This window comes from Neofelis nebulosa, chromosome 8, assembly GCF_028018385.1.
Source record: "Neofelis nebulosa isolate mNeoNeb1 chromosome 8, mNeoNeb1.pri, whole genome shotgun sequence".
Lineage (NCBI taxonomy): Eukaryota > Metazoa > Chordata > Mammalia > Carnivora > Felidae > Neofelis > Neofelis nebulosa.
Window position 1 is genome coordinate 50734386 of NC_080789.1, and position 17162 is coordinate 50751547.

At 41.9% G+C, this 17162-nt stretch overlaps 1 protein-coding gene and 1 long non-coding RNA gene across 13 annotated transcripts in view; both read left to right on the plus strand.

Moving 5' to 3' along the window:
* GRIP1 (glutamate receptor interacting protein 1) overlaps positions 1 to 17162 on the plus strand; it is a 684772-nt gene that overhangs the window by 581215 nt on the left and 86395 nt on the right. For 6 of the 12 annotated variants that reach the window (XM_058742105.1, XM_058742097.1, XM_058742101.1 and 3 more), the window contains 4 exons: positions 570 to 717; positions 2825 to 2994; positions 8491 to 8646; positions 9321 to 9476. In XM_058742105.1, the coding sequence (XP_058598088.1) occupies positions 570 to 717; positions 2825 to 2994; positions 8491 to 8646; positions 9321 to 9476 (630 nt within the window). The remainder of the gene's footprint in view (positions 1 to 569; positions 718 to 2824; positions 2995 to 8490; positions 8647 to 9320; positions 9477 to 17162) is intronic. The other 6 variants (XM_058742104.1, XM_058742107.1, XM_058742098.1 and 3 more) reach the window with 2 other exon arrangements.
* On the plus strand, positions 11302 to 14057 carry LOC131519254 (uncharacterized). Its single transcript, XR_009265558.1, has 2 exons — positions 11302 to 12999; positions 13385 to 14057. It is a non-coding gene; the product is annotated as an uncharacterized LOC131519254 (long non-coding RNA).

Sequence of the window (17162 nt, forward strand, 5' to 3'; positions counted from 1 at the left end):
TGCGGTGCAAAGTCACTCCTGAGGGTGAGGTGACCCTAGATCAGGTCTGGGATAAAGAAAGATCCAAAGGATTTACAAATTCAACTTAGTGTATGCATCCCCAGTATTTGGCTATTTAGAGACACATCATCTCTTCATCCTTCTCTCCCATCCATCCATCCATCCATCCACAGTAGATGCTGAGATGTTTGAATTAATTAATTTTTAAAACTGTTACTGAGAAACCTAGTTTTGCCAGGCACTGTGCCAAGTGATAAAGAGGGCATAAAGATACACAAAACATTATCCCCAGTGATGTGAAGCTTAAATTTTAATTGAAGAGATAAATCTGTGCACATATTACTAGATACGCAAGCTGAATAGAACATGCCTAAAACGCGTCCTAAAACATGCCCTAAGAAGTTACCACTGGCAGGGGTCATGTTACCTGGAGGGCAATGTAAGTTTCAGTGCTAACGTTACCAGACCAACATCAGACTGAACACTCTCCACATTTCTCATGTGTCTGTGTTTGCTTATTGGGTTTCTGTTTTGTTTTGTTTTGTTTTCTGATATTTGTTCTTCCATAGATTCTGTGGCAACAGCGTCCGGGCCACTGCTAGTTGAAGTTGCCAAAACTCCTGGTGCCAGCCTTGGGGTTGCCCTGACTACCTCGATGTGCTGTAACAAACAGGTCATTGTCATAGACAAAATCAAATCTGCAAGTATTGCGGACAGGTGAGTGTTGTAGAAAGTGCCTACGTTTCAAAACTGCATGAGTGTTAAAATATATATCTACATATATTTCCACACGCATATACACACGTGTCATACATACACATATACACATGCCTTCACACACGTGCATATCTGATTTTAAAAAGAGCTCTTCTGCCCATCTCTACAAGATTCATCAAGAAAACAAGTTACGGTTCTAGGGCTTAAAAATTAGCCCACCTGTCAGCCACCCCAGATGTTATGTTGCCTCATCCAGACATTTGGTGTGGCCTTTAGAAATAGGAAAAAAAGGAAGTCAAGCAACTGAACAAGTTTCCCTGCCATGTTCTAGGGTGATAGATTGGTTTTGCTGTGAGGTAGCTAAGTATATCTTTTGCGTGCTCCATTTAGAGAAGTCATGGGTTTTCGTGAACTGTTAACAGTTAAATCTTGCCACCATAAAATCTGATTCCTTTTTTCTTAAATAAGTAAGACAAGGGGCGCCTGGGTGGCGCAGTCGGTTAAGCGTCCGACTTCAGCCAGGTCACGATCTCGCGGTCCGTGAGTTCGAGCCCCGCGTCAGGCTCTGGGCTGATGGCTCGGAGCCTGGAGCCTCCTTCCGATTCTGTGTCTCCCTCTCTCTCTGCCCCTCCCCCGTTCATGCTCTGTCTCTCTCTCTGTTTCAAAAATAAATAAACGTTAAAAAAAAAAAATAAGTAAGACAATATTTTTGAAATAATGCAGTCTTTAAAGAGAGGTCTTATGCTGTCACGGAATGTTAATCTTAGGGTTTCACAATCTTCAAGGGCCCCTGAAAACATCATTCATTCCTATGACACAATAAAAACAAAAGCCCTTTTTCCTGAGTTCTTTTTGCGAATTAATATTTTAGACTTACAAGGTGAGAAGGGGGGGAAGAAAGACTACCTCACCCCCTAATAAGTTATTTCACAGCTCCTGATAGGAACGCCCCCTCCCACCTTCACAGCTGAAGCTCTTTAAGTGCTCCCACTTGAACTTTTTTTTTTAGACAGAAGGGATGAGTTGAAATGCTTTTTTGTCTTGAGAAGTAGACTGCTTTCACTGTGGAAGTCTCTAGACATACTCCAAAAGGCCCAGCCTCCCTTGCATGTTCCCAGCCTCTTTTTCATATGCCCTCGCCTTACCTGGGAAACCTCCAACTCAGACGCAGTAACCCGCAGCAACCCCTGTCTTGGTCAGTCTACAGCTCCACTGTGGTCTTACCCTACATTCAGCCCTTTAACAGTGACGGCCATTGATCCAGGGGTGTTCTCCAGTTCAATGGTGCAGGATGCTTTAATTTTCTCCCTCTGTTTTTTTCTCCCGTTCCGCAGGGGGTAACCAGTTTAAGGAGCTGTCCACTTGACTGGTACGTCGGGATGCTGACTGCTGTGTTTGCTTTTCTCAACTCATGCAGTAGCCAGTCTCTTGAGTTCAGCAAGGTGTAGCTCTAGCCCCCGCTTTCCCTTCACTCACCACGCAGGCCTCCTTTATGGCTCTTTTGACTCCTGCATAATTTCCATCGCCATCGAGAGCTTTTGTACTAATCGATGTTTAACTCGAAAATAACAAAATATAATACAGTAGTAAAGAACTGGTGATTTGGCAGCTTGTGTGAGAGAGTTCTGAAAAAAGCATTAGCTGAATCTCCCCAAGTTATTCCCATTCACACATAAACTAGTTGTAAATGATCCTGTTCCAATTATGTGAGTCACATCTTGACATCCTGAACATTGACCAGCTTATATTTATAGATATACAAACCAACAAGGAAAAATCACGGAAGAATGTCAAGGGGAAAAACATTCCTGTTCTTCTCTTCCCTCCCACACACTTCCCTTCAACTTCTGGCACCACCACCCTGAAATAATATGATTTCTTAAGAGGCACAAGAGAAGAACATTTCCTTGAGTTTTTCTGTATCTCCCACATTCCTCTTCATACGCAAGGTGCTTCACATTTGACAGATGGTGTTTCCTATAACACTCAGAGTTTTCCTTTTTTAAGTAAATGCAAACCGCGTGAAATGTTAAGACTACGAAGGACATGAAAGTCATGTTCCAAAGACGAGAGCACTCATCGCACTGAGTATTTCTCCTTTCCGTAGATGTGGCGCCCTTCACGTGGGAGATCACATCCTGTCCATCGACGGAACCAGCATGGAGTACTGTACATTGGCAGAAGCCACCCAGTTCCTGGCCAACACCACTGACCAGGTCAAGCTTGAGATTCTTCCCCATCATCAGACCCGCCTGGCCCTGAAGGGACCTGAGCATGGTGAGAAGGATCCATCTGGATAAATCTCTTTATCTTGCTTTTACAGTTATTGCTTCTCTCCCAGAATTAGAAGCAGAAAGACACAGAGGCTAATTCTGGCTTTATCATTTCTTTCAGAGCAGCGGGTTATCTTTTGTTTACTTTCTTTCGTCTCCCAGATCCTTTTTCCTGAGCCAAATGTAATTTATTTGAAACCTCAAAATTGAGGAAAGAAACATTGTTTGAAATAGAAATTTCAGGCTTGTACTATTTGATATTTAAAAAAAAAAAAAAGGAGGAGAAGAAGAAGAAGAAGCCTTTGTTGCAAATTGAGTGTGAAGAGAAGGGGAATAATTTGACTTCCTGTTACGCAGAGTGAATGTCCACTCTACCTCAAGGACGATGAAGGCAAATTATAAAATTCTCACTTTTTAAAAATAATTATAAAATGGGTATTAATGGCAGTCACTTCAAATTTGGGGAGGAGAAAACAGTTGTGTGAAAGGTTGACTTTCTCTACAGTTTGTCTGTTTGCCAGAATGGCTTTTACCTTAGCCCTTCCATAAAGGAACGACCTGTATGATGAAATATCTTTCCTGGGCGTGTCAGAATATTTGACTGCTTTTATTCAGTAACAAGTGTCAGCTGAGGGGACCTACATTTTCACTGCCTGAAGCTCACAGGTACATTTGCTAAGTGTTTGTACACCATCCACCTAAGCATCTTTAAACGAAACCCAGTACAAGAGAAAGGACTTGGAGCCCAAAATCACATTGAAGAAAGACTCTTCAAGGGGGTTCTTTGTTCCATCTCCTCTCTCCTTTCCCTTAAGTCAAGTGCCCCCCTTTTTTATTCCCTGAAATCGATTCCTTGAAGCTTCACTAGTGCTGTCAGGGGGCCCTAATGGAGAAGAGCACTTTTTTTTGTATGTTTAGAGAAAGAGAACAATTTTCTCCGGAATTGAAATTTTGTTTGTGAAGAGATCATTTGTATTATGTGTCTCCCACCTTCTGAAAGACACCGCGCTTTTCCACAGTTTGAAGAAAAAACAGAGGGACCGGTTAATTTTCATACTGAATGAGTCAGCTGGATGCAACCTTTTTTAATTAAATGGAGCTTAGACAGCCCTGGAGCTAATGAAAATCTCTAGTACAGCATTACCTTTATCAGATTTTAATTTTACACAATGGAGCCGAGAAGTGATGCAGTATAGGCAGGTTATGAAAAGAAATTCTGCCTCATTTGCCTAGAAGTGGGAAGGGGCTCCAGGAGGTACAGGTCATGGGAATGCACACCGTTCCGGTCAGGAGACCCCTTGGGACACCCTGGCAGAGGGGAGAGGTTTCTCAAACTCAGTTTCTTCTAAATTAATCTGAAGCCGTCACTGGATTTGGAGCACAGGAGGTATAAGGATATACACTGTGTAGTGCTTTCTCAGCATGAGATTTGGCTTGGTAAATCCTGCTATCGGTGAATCAGAAATATGGAGCAGACCCTTGCAAGATGTCATTATCTTCAGCAACCTCATTTTCCCCTTTTTATTTGCCCTGTATATAAATCATAAATAGTCCAAATAGTTTCCAACTCGTGAAATATTAAATATTTTTACCTGTCAAGACAATTTGAGAGGATGAATGTATATACTAAAATGCACGAAGACCAAGAACAATTTTTTTTTTTTTTTTAATATGGAAGCCCTGTTGTCATTGTGACTTTTCAGAAGGGTGCAGGGTCGGGGCTGGTAATTTAAATAATTCAAGCTTCCATTTCTGACCCCATCATCTACACTTTGGCTAAAAGTTGCTCATCATCTTTCTTCTCTAGCCTACAGGCATCTCCCTACAGTTTACATTAAAATCAGACTTGCATTTCCAAGAAGGCAAAAGTATTAGCTCCTAAACATAATTAAATCACAGTTAAGAATAGGGGGGAGTGCCCCCCCCCAAATTATGTTGTTTATAACTCTCAAACTTATGTTTTTCTATGTGGTAGAGTGGTTTTACATAGTTTTCCCCTTTTTCCACAAGAGAGTTCTGGCTATCTTTTCAGGAAGCCTGATCCCTGAACACTTATGTCTCATCCCATGGTAGATGGAAATATATTTCCCACATTTTGTTTCACAAGAAAGCATCCACCATAGTGTTTTCAGAGAAATAAACGGGCACATCAGCTAGGAAAAAAAGAGATTAACTGTGCCTTTTGCTGGTAAATAGCATTAATGGGGCACCTGGGTGGCTCAGACAGTTAAGCGTCCAACTTCGGCTCAGGTCATGATCTCACGGTCCGTGGGTTCAAGCCCCGCATCAGGCTCTGTGCTGACAGCTCAGAGCCTGGAGGCTGCTTCAGATTCTGTGTCTCCTTCTCTCTCTGCCCCTCCCCCACTCAAGCTCTGTCTCTCTTTCTCTTTCAAAAATAAATAAATATTGAAAAAATTTTTAAATAGCGTTAAAAGTGCTTACAAGAATGAGTTCTCAATAAGATTAGAAATTGTTCCTACTGAGGGCATTTGGAGACATAATCATGATTGAAGTTCATGAGACTTTGAAAGAGAAAATGGGAGCAGAATCGCAAGGCTCAATAGAGTCAGGGCCCAGAAGACCTTCCATTTTTGAGTTCCAGGAGCAACGACAAAAGCAGCTGTTGCCTATGCCCCTCAGACATCCCAGACAGGGCAAGAGGGTACAGTTAGAAGAGAGAACAAACCAAAGGACCCTCCACGTCAGATACTTCTTAAGACTCCAACAGTGATGTCATCATGGAAGATGTAAAAAGTATTCTATTTTAACTTGCTGTTTATGTATCTGTATCAAATCTCGGAACGCCCGCAGGAGGCAGTGTAGTGTGGGTGGGCTGAAGGCAGGGATTCTTGAATCAGATTTCCAAACTTAACTGGGTGCTACCATCCTTAAATATGCCCGGTAATGTCCAAAGTCCTTCTTAACCAACTGGGTCAGAGAGTGTGGATTTCTAAAGTCCATTCACTATACCCTGCCCTCATTTGAAACGCAGACCATACTTTGTAAAAAGGACATCGGAGTGGCTGTTGGGGTCAATGAGCCAGACCCAGCAATGATTGCGTCTTGGTAAAAAAGTCATCTTACACTCCCCAAAAGAGAATGAGGATGGGGAAAGATAACCCATCATGAACTTCCCCTGCAACACTCTTTATCGCGAGGAAAATGCTGCCGCAGTGTAGACATGCACACTCTGGCTGATTCCTATTCACTTATGCATTCATTGATTCATCAGTCATCATGGACTAGGCACTATTCTAGGTGCTATAAGACATCTAGTGAGGGAGACAAAGTAGATTCCCATCCTCGTGGAATTTCAGTATAGAGAGACAAATATTTAAAATATGTTAAATAAATAAAGCCACTCCAGACTGTAATAAGTACTATGAAGAACATAAAATACTAATGGGGTAGCATGGAGTCGGGCATATTCAGCCTGGGCTAGGGGGTGGTCAGAACAACTCTGAGGAGGTGGTGGCCCCTTAGCTGAGACCCGAAGGAGAAGAAGGAGTCAAGCGAACTGCAACCACGCAGTCAACTGGGAGAAGAATACACGAGGCAGAAAGAATAGCAAGGGCAAATGCCCTGAGGCAGGAAAGCAGCCTGGCTTGTTCTAAGAACGGCAGTAAGACCAGTGGTGGCTGAAACAGTCAATGATGGAGAGAGGGATAGGGGATAAGACTGCAGAGATAAGTAGGGGTCACATTTGATTCTCTTTGTAATTGTACCCCATTGAAGTAGCTTAAATGGGAGTGACATGATCCACCTTATATATTTAAAGGATTACCAGGTCGTACAGATACTGGGAGGTAAGTATGCAGTTGATGAAGTGGGGAGCCAAGTCTGTAGGTGTTGCAGAGGTTAGGTAGAGGAGGTGATGGCTTGGAACTAGAATGGTGGAGAGGCAGATGGAACCCAAACCAGAAACAGCAGCGGCACAGGAGGAACCGGCTGGGCCGCCTAGGGCTATAGAATTATGGTGGCCATGCAAGTGATACTCTCTCAACCTAAGTGTCCAGTGAGTGAGATTTGTTGAGTGAGAGATACGTATTTCCTTCAAAAGATACTTTATTTGTTGGCAAGTAGAGCGAAAGTAGGCAGAATCAATATTATCCGTAAGAGTTCATCTGTTTTTATCGAGTGTACCGGCACCGTGCAAGCACCTTGCATATAGACCCGTGGGCATAATTCTCACGGTGGTCCTGCGGGGGCGATGCTTTCGTGGTCTCCATTTGACATGTGGGGAAACTGAGGCTAAGGGAGGCTGAGTAACTAGCCATGGTCCTATAGAGAGGAAGGGCTGGAGCCAGAACTGAAACCCAGGCCTGCCTCAGCCCACAGTGCTCTTTCATTGCCAGGGCTCTGGTTCCACGGGTAGCCTTACCCCAGAAAGGCTGTGAAGTGGCCAATGATGCTGACATCACAGAGGTACAACTTAAGCCCTTGTCTAAATGAGCTTCCTTTAAGTACTTACGGAGCATTTGATTCTCTGCATGAATAAATACCGTCAAATAACTCACATGTAAGGCACCTCACATTAGAATCATGATACTAAAAGGAGGTACGAGTTCATTTGTTATTTTTCACTCTTGTTCAGTGAAAAACTCCGGATCGGACATAGTAATGAACATGACCTTGCTCATCTTTCAGAACACCTGGTAGAAAAAAGTCTAAATAATATTGAAATTAGAATGGAAACGCACTACACATTTTTTTTTCAATAAAGGGGACACAAAAAATTTTGAAATAGCTTTACTAAAATGTTGTGGCGTCTTAAGAAAATATAAGAACACGTGAAATCTTTTGAGAATTAACCGTTTCTTTCAAATGTAAACATATCTTTTTTCAAAGATACAAAAAGTATAAAATCTATTGAGACCTTTACTTGTTAGGATACAAATATGATTCTGATATTGATAGATGATTAAGAGTGGGTTTTTTTTTTTTTGAGAAAAATCAAGTCCAAGTGATGGATCAGACTGTAATTAAAATGTCAGAACAGTAAATTGTGATATGTGACTGGTAAAGCACTTGAATCATGAGCCAGCATGATTTATTATTGTTCCTTCTATTCTTTTTCTCAAAACAAGTGCTACTAACTGACCAAGATGTGCAAATCTTTAATTACTAATCACGTGCCATAGATCTTTATGGCGTTGACTTTTAAGTTTAAAAAAAAAAATGTTTTTAATCTGGTCTGTGAAGCGCAGGGGGAGATTAGAAATTGATTCAATAGTCATTTTAAAAGAAGAAAAAATGGGCTGGCGAACGACATGCATTATTCTTGGGAAGATGGAAGGCTTCCATTCGTGATGTTAATCATCTGTTCTGCTGACCACTGAGAAAGGGCAAAGCCAGTAGATTTTCTTTTTCTTTGCAAGCAGCTTTCATTTTTTGTTACACTTTTTATTTGTACAGTTCAGTTACTTTTTCTTTTGTTTTGTTTTGTTTTTGGTTCTTTGTTTGTTTGTTCTTATTTGTCATCATCACCTCATGTGGGCAGTGAAAATTCAGAGGAGCGACAGGCAACTTGCGTGGGATTCCTGGGCCAGCGACCACTGCAGCCTTCACACCTACCAATACCCTAATGCGTCCCACCCCGACCGTTGCAGAGCTCCGGCCCTGCCAGCCCCAAAGGCGCCTCCTCCCAACAGCCCTCGTAATGTTCCAGACTTTCTCCTCCTGGTCTTTTGTGAAAATTATATTCTGCCTCTTCCTCATCTGATTCATACCATATTTGGCTTCATGGGTGCTATGTGCTTTTTTTGTAATAGCAACTTATCGTTTCTGACATCTTTCTGAGTCTCTTCCCCTCCCGCCCCCCCCCCCCAATCAGAAAGCATTTGTCATTAGAGAAGGATGTAAATGTTCCTAATGCTTTATATGTGGTCCGGAAATTAACAGTCCAAAATATGATATAGAATACGATGTGCTCAGAACTTCCTTGTGTGCTTGGAACCACTGTGAAATTCACGTCAGAAAAGATCTACGAACGATGCGTGTCTGTACTGGATGCACGGAGTTGTTGTTTATGCAGAAACGCGGTTTCATGTTTATCTCTGTGTGTGTCTAGAGCAAAATTCATAGAGCCTCCCTCTGGGTTGCATTGTGCTCAGGAGGATCGTGCTGCCCCTCAGGCAGCGGTGGGCTCTTGTAACTTTGAGATTCTACAGTGCCGTATCCATGGCTTCTGAGACCTGGTCTCTGCCCGGTCGGGGCACTGACTAGCCATTGCTGCCGTGTGTGTCTCTCGGGGTTGTCCCTGGCTGGCAAGGGTAGCAGGCTCACACCCCACCTGAGAATGCTCTGTGCCAAGTCTCCACTCTCTTACAGCAGCTTTGGTGTCTTCACCCTTCTCTCCTACCTCCATGAGTGCATACAGCCTGAGTTCCCTGAACATGGGGACTTTACCTCGAAGCCTCTACTCCACTAGCCCTCGCGGGACCATGATGAGGAGGAGACTGAAAAAGAAAGACTTCAAAAGCTCACGTAAGTGAAACAGTCACCGTTGTCTCATGGGCTGGAGAAGATGGGCGGGCTGGTTGGAGTCTGTGGGAAGAGTGTTTTCTGGTGCCTAAATGATCAGGTGGATGCTAAGGGCCTCCCAGCTCTATGCCAGGGGTCCCTGAAATGCTATCTAGTATCTACATGATACTGATTGCCCAGAACAATTTCAGACTGAATTAGTTAGTTTGTACTATCTTTGCCGACAACTTTTTGTTTGAAATTTCTTTTCTTGCTCTTTGGATCTGATATGGTAACCAAAGAGGTGATTTTTTTCCCTTAAAGACTCCTTCCTTATATTCTGGGTGACTTTGGACATGAAACATTTGTTCTCAGTTCCTTACTCACTCCAAATCAATGATTTGAAAACTATGTCTCCCTCCTGATAAATATAAGAAAGAACCCCATGCATCTGTTTAATATGATTATAACATGTAATCACTTCTCTTTCCAACCAGATCGAATCATAGTCTAGAGAGGTGGGAATATTTCCTGTCCTATATGTCCCCTTTGGTGGCTGTAGTTGTGATTCCTATAGAGAAACTCAAAGAAGATGGGGTCTCTTCCTGTACTTACCATAAAAATAAAATAAGGAACACCCTTAAGTTACCTAAGTAAAATGAAACCCAGACTCTTCAAGGCTGGAAGTGAAGAGAATGTTAGGAGAAGGGATGTTTGGACCTATTGGCTTTTCAGCCTGTTTGTCAGAGATTCATCTTCACAAGAAGACCCACCATGCCACCATCACAGAGACCAGCCATCACCCACCCTGGGAAATGGTCTCTTCATGTTACAGGAAGCTGAAGGTTTCCTTACAAAGAAAACCACTGCAAAAGATAGGGTCACACCGTGGTATAGTCATGATTTTGCCTTGTATATCCCTTCAAATATAAGGGGATTTTTTCATCTTTAGTGTATGTGCAGGACAGTAAATTTAAAAATGGGAAAATAGAAGGAAGATTGAGTTTAGTTAAAATGAGAATAAATGGCTTCTGGAGTCTCAGATCTTTCTCAGCTGACACGAAAGTAAATTATTCAGTCTTGGAAGAAACCATTTGAAGGCAGTAGACTGAAGTGGTTATAAGCATAGATGTGGAAACCAGGCTGCCCGTGCTCTCATCCCAGCATCATTGCTATAGGACCTTGAGCAAAGCACCTAAGTTCTCTATGCCTCGGCCTCCTTAGCTACAAAACAGGGATTAATTACTTACTTCATTGGGTAATTGGGAAGATTATATGAAAGAATATATATATTCACACCACCAAAAGGGACATATGGGACAAGAAATACACTCTGTGAGGAGAATATATATTATTAAGTACATATTATGCATATTATTTTAAAATTATATATATTGGGGCACCTGGGTGGCTCAGTCAGTTAAGCATCCAACTTCGGCTCAGGTCATGATCTCATGATTCATGGGTTCGAGCCCTGTGTCAGGCTCTGTGCTGACAGCTCAGAGCCTGAAGCCTGCTTCAGATTCTGTGTCTGCCTCTCTCTTTGCCCTTCCCCCACTTGCACTCTGTGTCTCTTTCCTTCAGAAATAAATAAACTTAAAAATACATATATACATACATACATACATACAATAATATGTGTTAATACATGTACATATATGTATATACATATTATACATATAGTTTATGTATGTGTTATACATATATAATTTTCTCAATTATATACTATATACAATACACTATATACAATAAATACTACATATATTATATACATATGCTAGAACAACACCTGGTAAATGGTAAACACTATTTAATTGTTAGCCATTTGAATAGTTTAAGTGTTAGTTAGTATGCCTTGAATCTAAATTGTCATGTGTGAAAATCTGTTGACACTGTTCCCAACTTTAGGCATTTTTCACAGTGACTACTTTGGCATAATACATAGGTTCTGGGTCTTCTATGCAATGCCATCAGGGCTTGTGGTGGATTTTTGTATATGAAATTTTTTACATATAATGCCTTTGGGTGCAGCGTCCCTCACCGACAGCAACAGTCTAACAGCCCTCATCAGGGAAGAGCAATTAAAATGAATTCATTAATGTTTGTACTTCTGCTTGAATGGCTACACATTTGTTTGTGTTAGGTAAGACTCACTGTGTTGACTAAAGGAATTAGTGACTCCAAATGAGTGATAATATGCTTGGCTATCTCAGGTTGATATTTACATAGCTTGAATTTTACAGTAGGAAACAAAGCTGAGATCATGCTGTCACTGATCCCCATAATCAACTCAAATTCTCTTTTGAATCAGAAAGTTATTCTCCAACATAGTAGAAACAGACAGACATGTGGCTCCAGAAATTGCAAGCTATTTGTGTTTTTTGGAGACATCGGCCACCAGGGCACCACTGACCGTATGCCTACCAGAATGTTTATGAAAGTGTCTCAGGAGATCCCACATTTTATATTGTAATCAAACAACAAGGTCCAAAACTTTGATTCGTACTCCAAAAAGGCCTACAAAAATAGCATTCCAAAGCCAGAAAAAAGTAATTGCTGTTTTTGTTCTTTCGTTTTTCTTAAGTTTCTCTTCTCTTCTCTCTCTCTCTCTCTCTCTCTCTCTCTCTTTGCTTCTGGTCACATTCGATGTAAGGGTTTTCCCAAATAACTGATAATAAAAGTTTTATTATGCTCTCACTATACCATGGTTTATTTCCACCACTTTATTTATGTCTTTATTCTATGCCACCGTTTGCTGCCCCCTTTCTAATACTTACGTTTCCATGGCAACCAGGCCATTTGTATGGACGATGAATCATGGCAAAGTCACAACAAATACAATAAAAAGTCTCTTCGCTGTAGTGGTGATGAGGTGAGGCCAGAGCCTACAAAACAGAAAAAATTCTCACATATGTTTCTGGTACAAAAGGACATGCCAGAAAAGAATTGAAGTCTTCTCATAAATATTGAAAGATTCTGTATCATTGACCAGAGGGGCGAATACAGGAAGTCTGTAACACCATGTTACAAGAATTAAAGCAGGAAAGTGCCGTGTTTGTTTCACAGGGAGAAGGATGAGTATCCCCGGCACCAGGCTGGGAGGAGTGTCACAAAGCCCTGGAAGGATTGCAGAGCTGTGTCACAGAGGGAACCCTCTTGTCAGCTCTTCTGGAATCTTACTGACCTTTGCCCCACAGCCTGGGCTGTCCCTTTTTCTGCCTCAGAGGCTAAGGCTCTTTCCAGAACCCCGTCATCCCCCTGTGATGGCAGCATGACTGAGCAGTGGACCCGGTTCCTTCCCCCTGCTTCCTGCTTCTGCACACACAGCCAGCGTAGGCTCTGCCTGTTCTCAGTCCACCTGAATTGCAGACAAGCGTAGAAGTTAGATGACATTCCCAGAATAGTCTTTGCCTCTTTTGCCATCACCGTGTACTACTAGGGAGGCCAACATGGAAAAGAGTTGAAAGGAAGAGAATGAAAAAACCTAACAAGTTTTGTCCCTGCCACCAACCGCTGAAAAAAGATCGGAGGACAAAGGCAGCTAATGGTGAGCTTTTATAAGTGAGCATGCAGGGAGCCCTTCAGGGAACAGCCTAAGAGCTGCCCGCCCCACAAGCTGACCCCCATCTGGAGAAGGGAGCTGTTGGACACCCACACCGTGCGCCTGAACTGGATCACACGGTACACAGTGGGCTGGATCCCCAGCAGGCTGACTGTAAGGGGAAATACTTGAGTGACACAGAGGTCTTGAGTTACAGGATCAAATAATGGTGAACACCATATATGGATAAACGTTTGCAATCCATTGCTCCCTATACTTTTTAAATGCTTTTCCTATCTGACAGTTAACCTCACAGCCTTCTAAGAAGGCAGATTTTTAAGCTTTAGAAGCTAACAAGTTGTTTCTGGTTTTCCTCCCTTCCTTACACTAGAAAAGACAAGAATTGACAAAAACCACAGGGTCATTTCCTGCAAACCTGAAGGGTTGCGAACAGAACCCTCCAAACGTGAACAGGAGCAGGACAGAGCAGATGCGGATCGTGAACACAACCGTGGGGCCCACACCATTTAGCAGTGTTCACAGCATGTCAGTGATTTAGTCCTTTCCTTCCTCGCCTGTGGGTAGAAGAAATGGGCGCACTTCAGTTCAGAGCCAGGACCTTGCAGGAGTCTCTACTACCGGAGAGAGAATTCATCATACAAATTTTTAAATTACGGCATTATAATTCATAATAATTCACCTTTGTGAATGGTTGACCACATTAATGAAGCAGGATAATCAAGCGCATCTTTTTTTCCTCTGAGTAATATTGGTTGTCTTTCTTCTTCTGGCTCATCATCTTTAAATCTACCGTTTATCTTTTTCATGTCTGGTTATAATTTGCAAGACTTTAATTTGTGTGAGTAATCAGTACGTACAATTCCAAATGAAATTTTACTGTTTCAAAGAACATTTCAGTGTATCAAAGGACTTTCAGAGTTAACTATAAAATCCTAGATTATTTAATATAATCCTACATTTATTAGATACATTGTAAACTTTTATAATTATAAAACCAATATTTAACATAATTTTAATCCTAAATTAAAGGTCCTAATAATTTCTGTTGTCTCAACTTGACTCCAGATGACGCTTACAAATTTAATGATGCCCACAGTGAGCACTTAGATCTATTTGCAAAACCTTCTAGAGAAGTCCGTTTCTGAACTATCTTCTCCAACTGTTGCAAGAATGCAGCAAGTCTCTCCTTCGAGAAGATCTTTACTATATCTAGCCTAATTCCTCCTATTATGATTGACCCATTTCTTCTTAATCCTCTCTTAGTGGAAATGGCATTTAGCTGACTTAAAGTTTCAAAAGTGGTTTTTAACTCCAGTTAAGTTGTCCAAAAATCTATACCAAACTGAGGTCTCCGATGAAAAAACTGTGTATATTAATGTGAACCTATAGAAAAATTCACAGAAAGTATTCCTATTGAAGTCCAAAGCTCATAACTTAGAAGATAGAATGGAAGTAATCTGCCAAATAGGGGATGTCCTAATATTATATTCCTGCCTGCTATGAGAACAGACTGGAAAGAAATGCAACTCTCCAGATCCATACTAACCACTCCTGGTGGTTCTGTGCCATCAGGAACAAAATGTGTAATCTGGAGAGCAGGTAAAGTACAGTTGACATCAACAAAGCACACTAGAAAGTGTGATCTGAATGAATATAGTCCATGTGTCGGATCTTGGAATCGTAGGCCACCAGCTGTAAAAGGCTCAGGGTTGGAAGCTACCTTTACCCCCTACTTCAGGCTACTTTAATCTCATTGATATGAATTTTGTTGTGAGAACTACGATGATGTTTCTTAAGAAGAAGTAGATTTTCCTTCCTTCTAGACAAATGATCTATCGCATCTTCCTCTGCCATGTCAGCTACAATGTTGGGATGAACTACATAGTGGAAAAACTGGGGTCCTGAGGGACAACCTTCTAGTTCCTTAACTCAGCAGAACCTGCATGAAATGTTGGTTCCAAAAAGAAAAATGTGGATAATATCACAAAACTCAATTCGTTCTTCCTTTATTTAGTGTTCATTGAATGTTCCGGGCATTGGAATTTCAAAGAGGAAAAGATCTGTGTTCCAATCTTTAAAAACAAGGATGCTGAATGCTGAAGTAGGACCATGTATTAGAAATGTGGAGATGTAGACAGGGGAGTACCTAACTCTGCCTGGAGAAAGCAGGGAAAGGGACATTGAAAGCCCAGGGGAAGAGCTAAAGGGACAGAGGGATGTAAGCAGGGCTGCAGCATATAGGCAGGAGACTGGATAGGCAGGGGCCATGAACTTATGAAGGTTCCCACGAGCTCTGTTAGCACTGGGGTTGTTGTTCTATAGAAAATAGGGAGGCGTTGAAAGAGTCTAAATGGGAGGATGACCTCTGCACATTAGATAAGCCACTCTGGCAGCAATTGGGAGGCTGTTCGCATAAGACAAGAGGCAAGGACATGGTTCTAAGTCTATATAGTGATCTGTATTAGCAATGATGAGGCCCTACTTTAGAGAATAGATACATTGGGGGCCTCATCATGAAGAGAAAGTTAACCTAGCAAGTTGATATGTAGAAAACGTTGGGCAGGAAAGGACCAGAAACATCCATATTCACATATTTGAAATAAACTAAACATCTGAAATACAAATAATAAAAGCCTGGACTGAAGCGTTAACAATAAGAAGGGAAAAGAGGATTTATAGAAGTTAGATTTCAGTGGTCATCCTGAAAGGACTTAGCCATTGTCTTGATTGAATTTGAGACAATGGGGATGTTCTGAGTCAAAGGCTACTTTGAGATTTCAGGCCTGGTGGACTCTAAGCATGATGGTCCCATTCATAGAAACAGTAGGGGGAATGCAAAAGAGAGGATGACTAACTCAATTTTTAAAATGTTGAGTTTTGAGGAGTCAGTGAGACCTTCTTGTGGATGGGATATCCACGTCAGGAAATTCATCACTGGAGCTTGAGAGAAACTGGGGAGGTAGATTTGAGAAGATACATGCAGAGGTCATATTACAGAAGCAGTAGAAGTAAATGAGGGAAAGGAGAGTAGAGAAGGCTTAGAAGAGAACCACAGGGAAGTCTATGTTTGCCGTGTAGACTAAGCAAAGGAACTGGGAGGGGCTGAAAAAAGTCAGAAACTAAGAACGAACCTTCACTGAAACCAAGAGAGCAATTTCAGAAAGAAAAGGATAGTTCCCAAGCCACTTGCTGCAGAGTAGTTAGAGCAGAAGATGGCCATTGATTCTGGCAGTCAGGAAGTCATCAGTGAGAGTAGTTTCAGTAAAGGGTGAAAGGAGAGGCCAAGTTTTAAGCAGGCCCAGAATCAGTACAAACCCATAGGGAGAGGTCAGAAAGCTAGGGGAGTGAGCAGGAAAGTTGGAAAAAGCAAGAGAGAAGTATTTATGACACAAAATCACAGGGAGCCGAAATGGATAGGACCAGAAAGGAGGAGGTAGCCTTGAAATGGAAAGAAGGATACATCCTCCTGGGAAAAAGAAGGAAGTTAGAATAGATGATACAGAGAAATCGAAGTTGAAAAGAATGCTTTTAAGGAACTCTTGTCAAATGGCTGGATCTTTTCAGTCTGGTAGGAAATGAAGTAAGGAGTCAAGTTTGATCCTTATAATGGTGGAAATGTTTGAGACAGATCCCGTGAGAAATCAAATAAGGAGTCAAAGTATTACACAACAGAAAATTCCAGGGCCCCATAGAGAATTGTGTGAATGTGTAGTGACTTTCTCTAGCACCCATCAGCAACTTAGTAAGAGCAGGGGAGTGGAGTGGGCATTACCAAAGAATATTGAGTATTAGACTATAGAAAATGTCATGAGCTTTCAGCATCTCTGATTCCAGCAGCTGCATCGTTGAAGTGGTCACCAGGGATCCAGGGGGAGTATGGAGGGAAATGATGCTAGTAAAAGGCAATACATAAAAATGGTCGCTTTCAAACTGGATTCCCCAGATTCCCACAGGAGGGATGGGAAGGCCCCCTCTGGGGTCTCCCATTCCTACCTCAGTATCTTCAGCAGCTCTGTTTTTATCTGAAATACAAAGACATCCCTTACATGCTTTCATTTGAAGGGGGGTCAGGGGGAATCTGTTGCTAACCAGTTTGAAAACCACTAGACGGGGAAGACAGGTGAGAGAGAGTGGGGCTAGAAGTCATC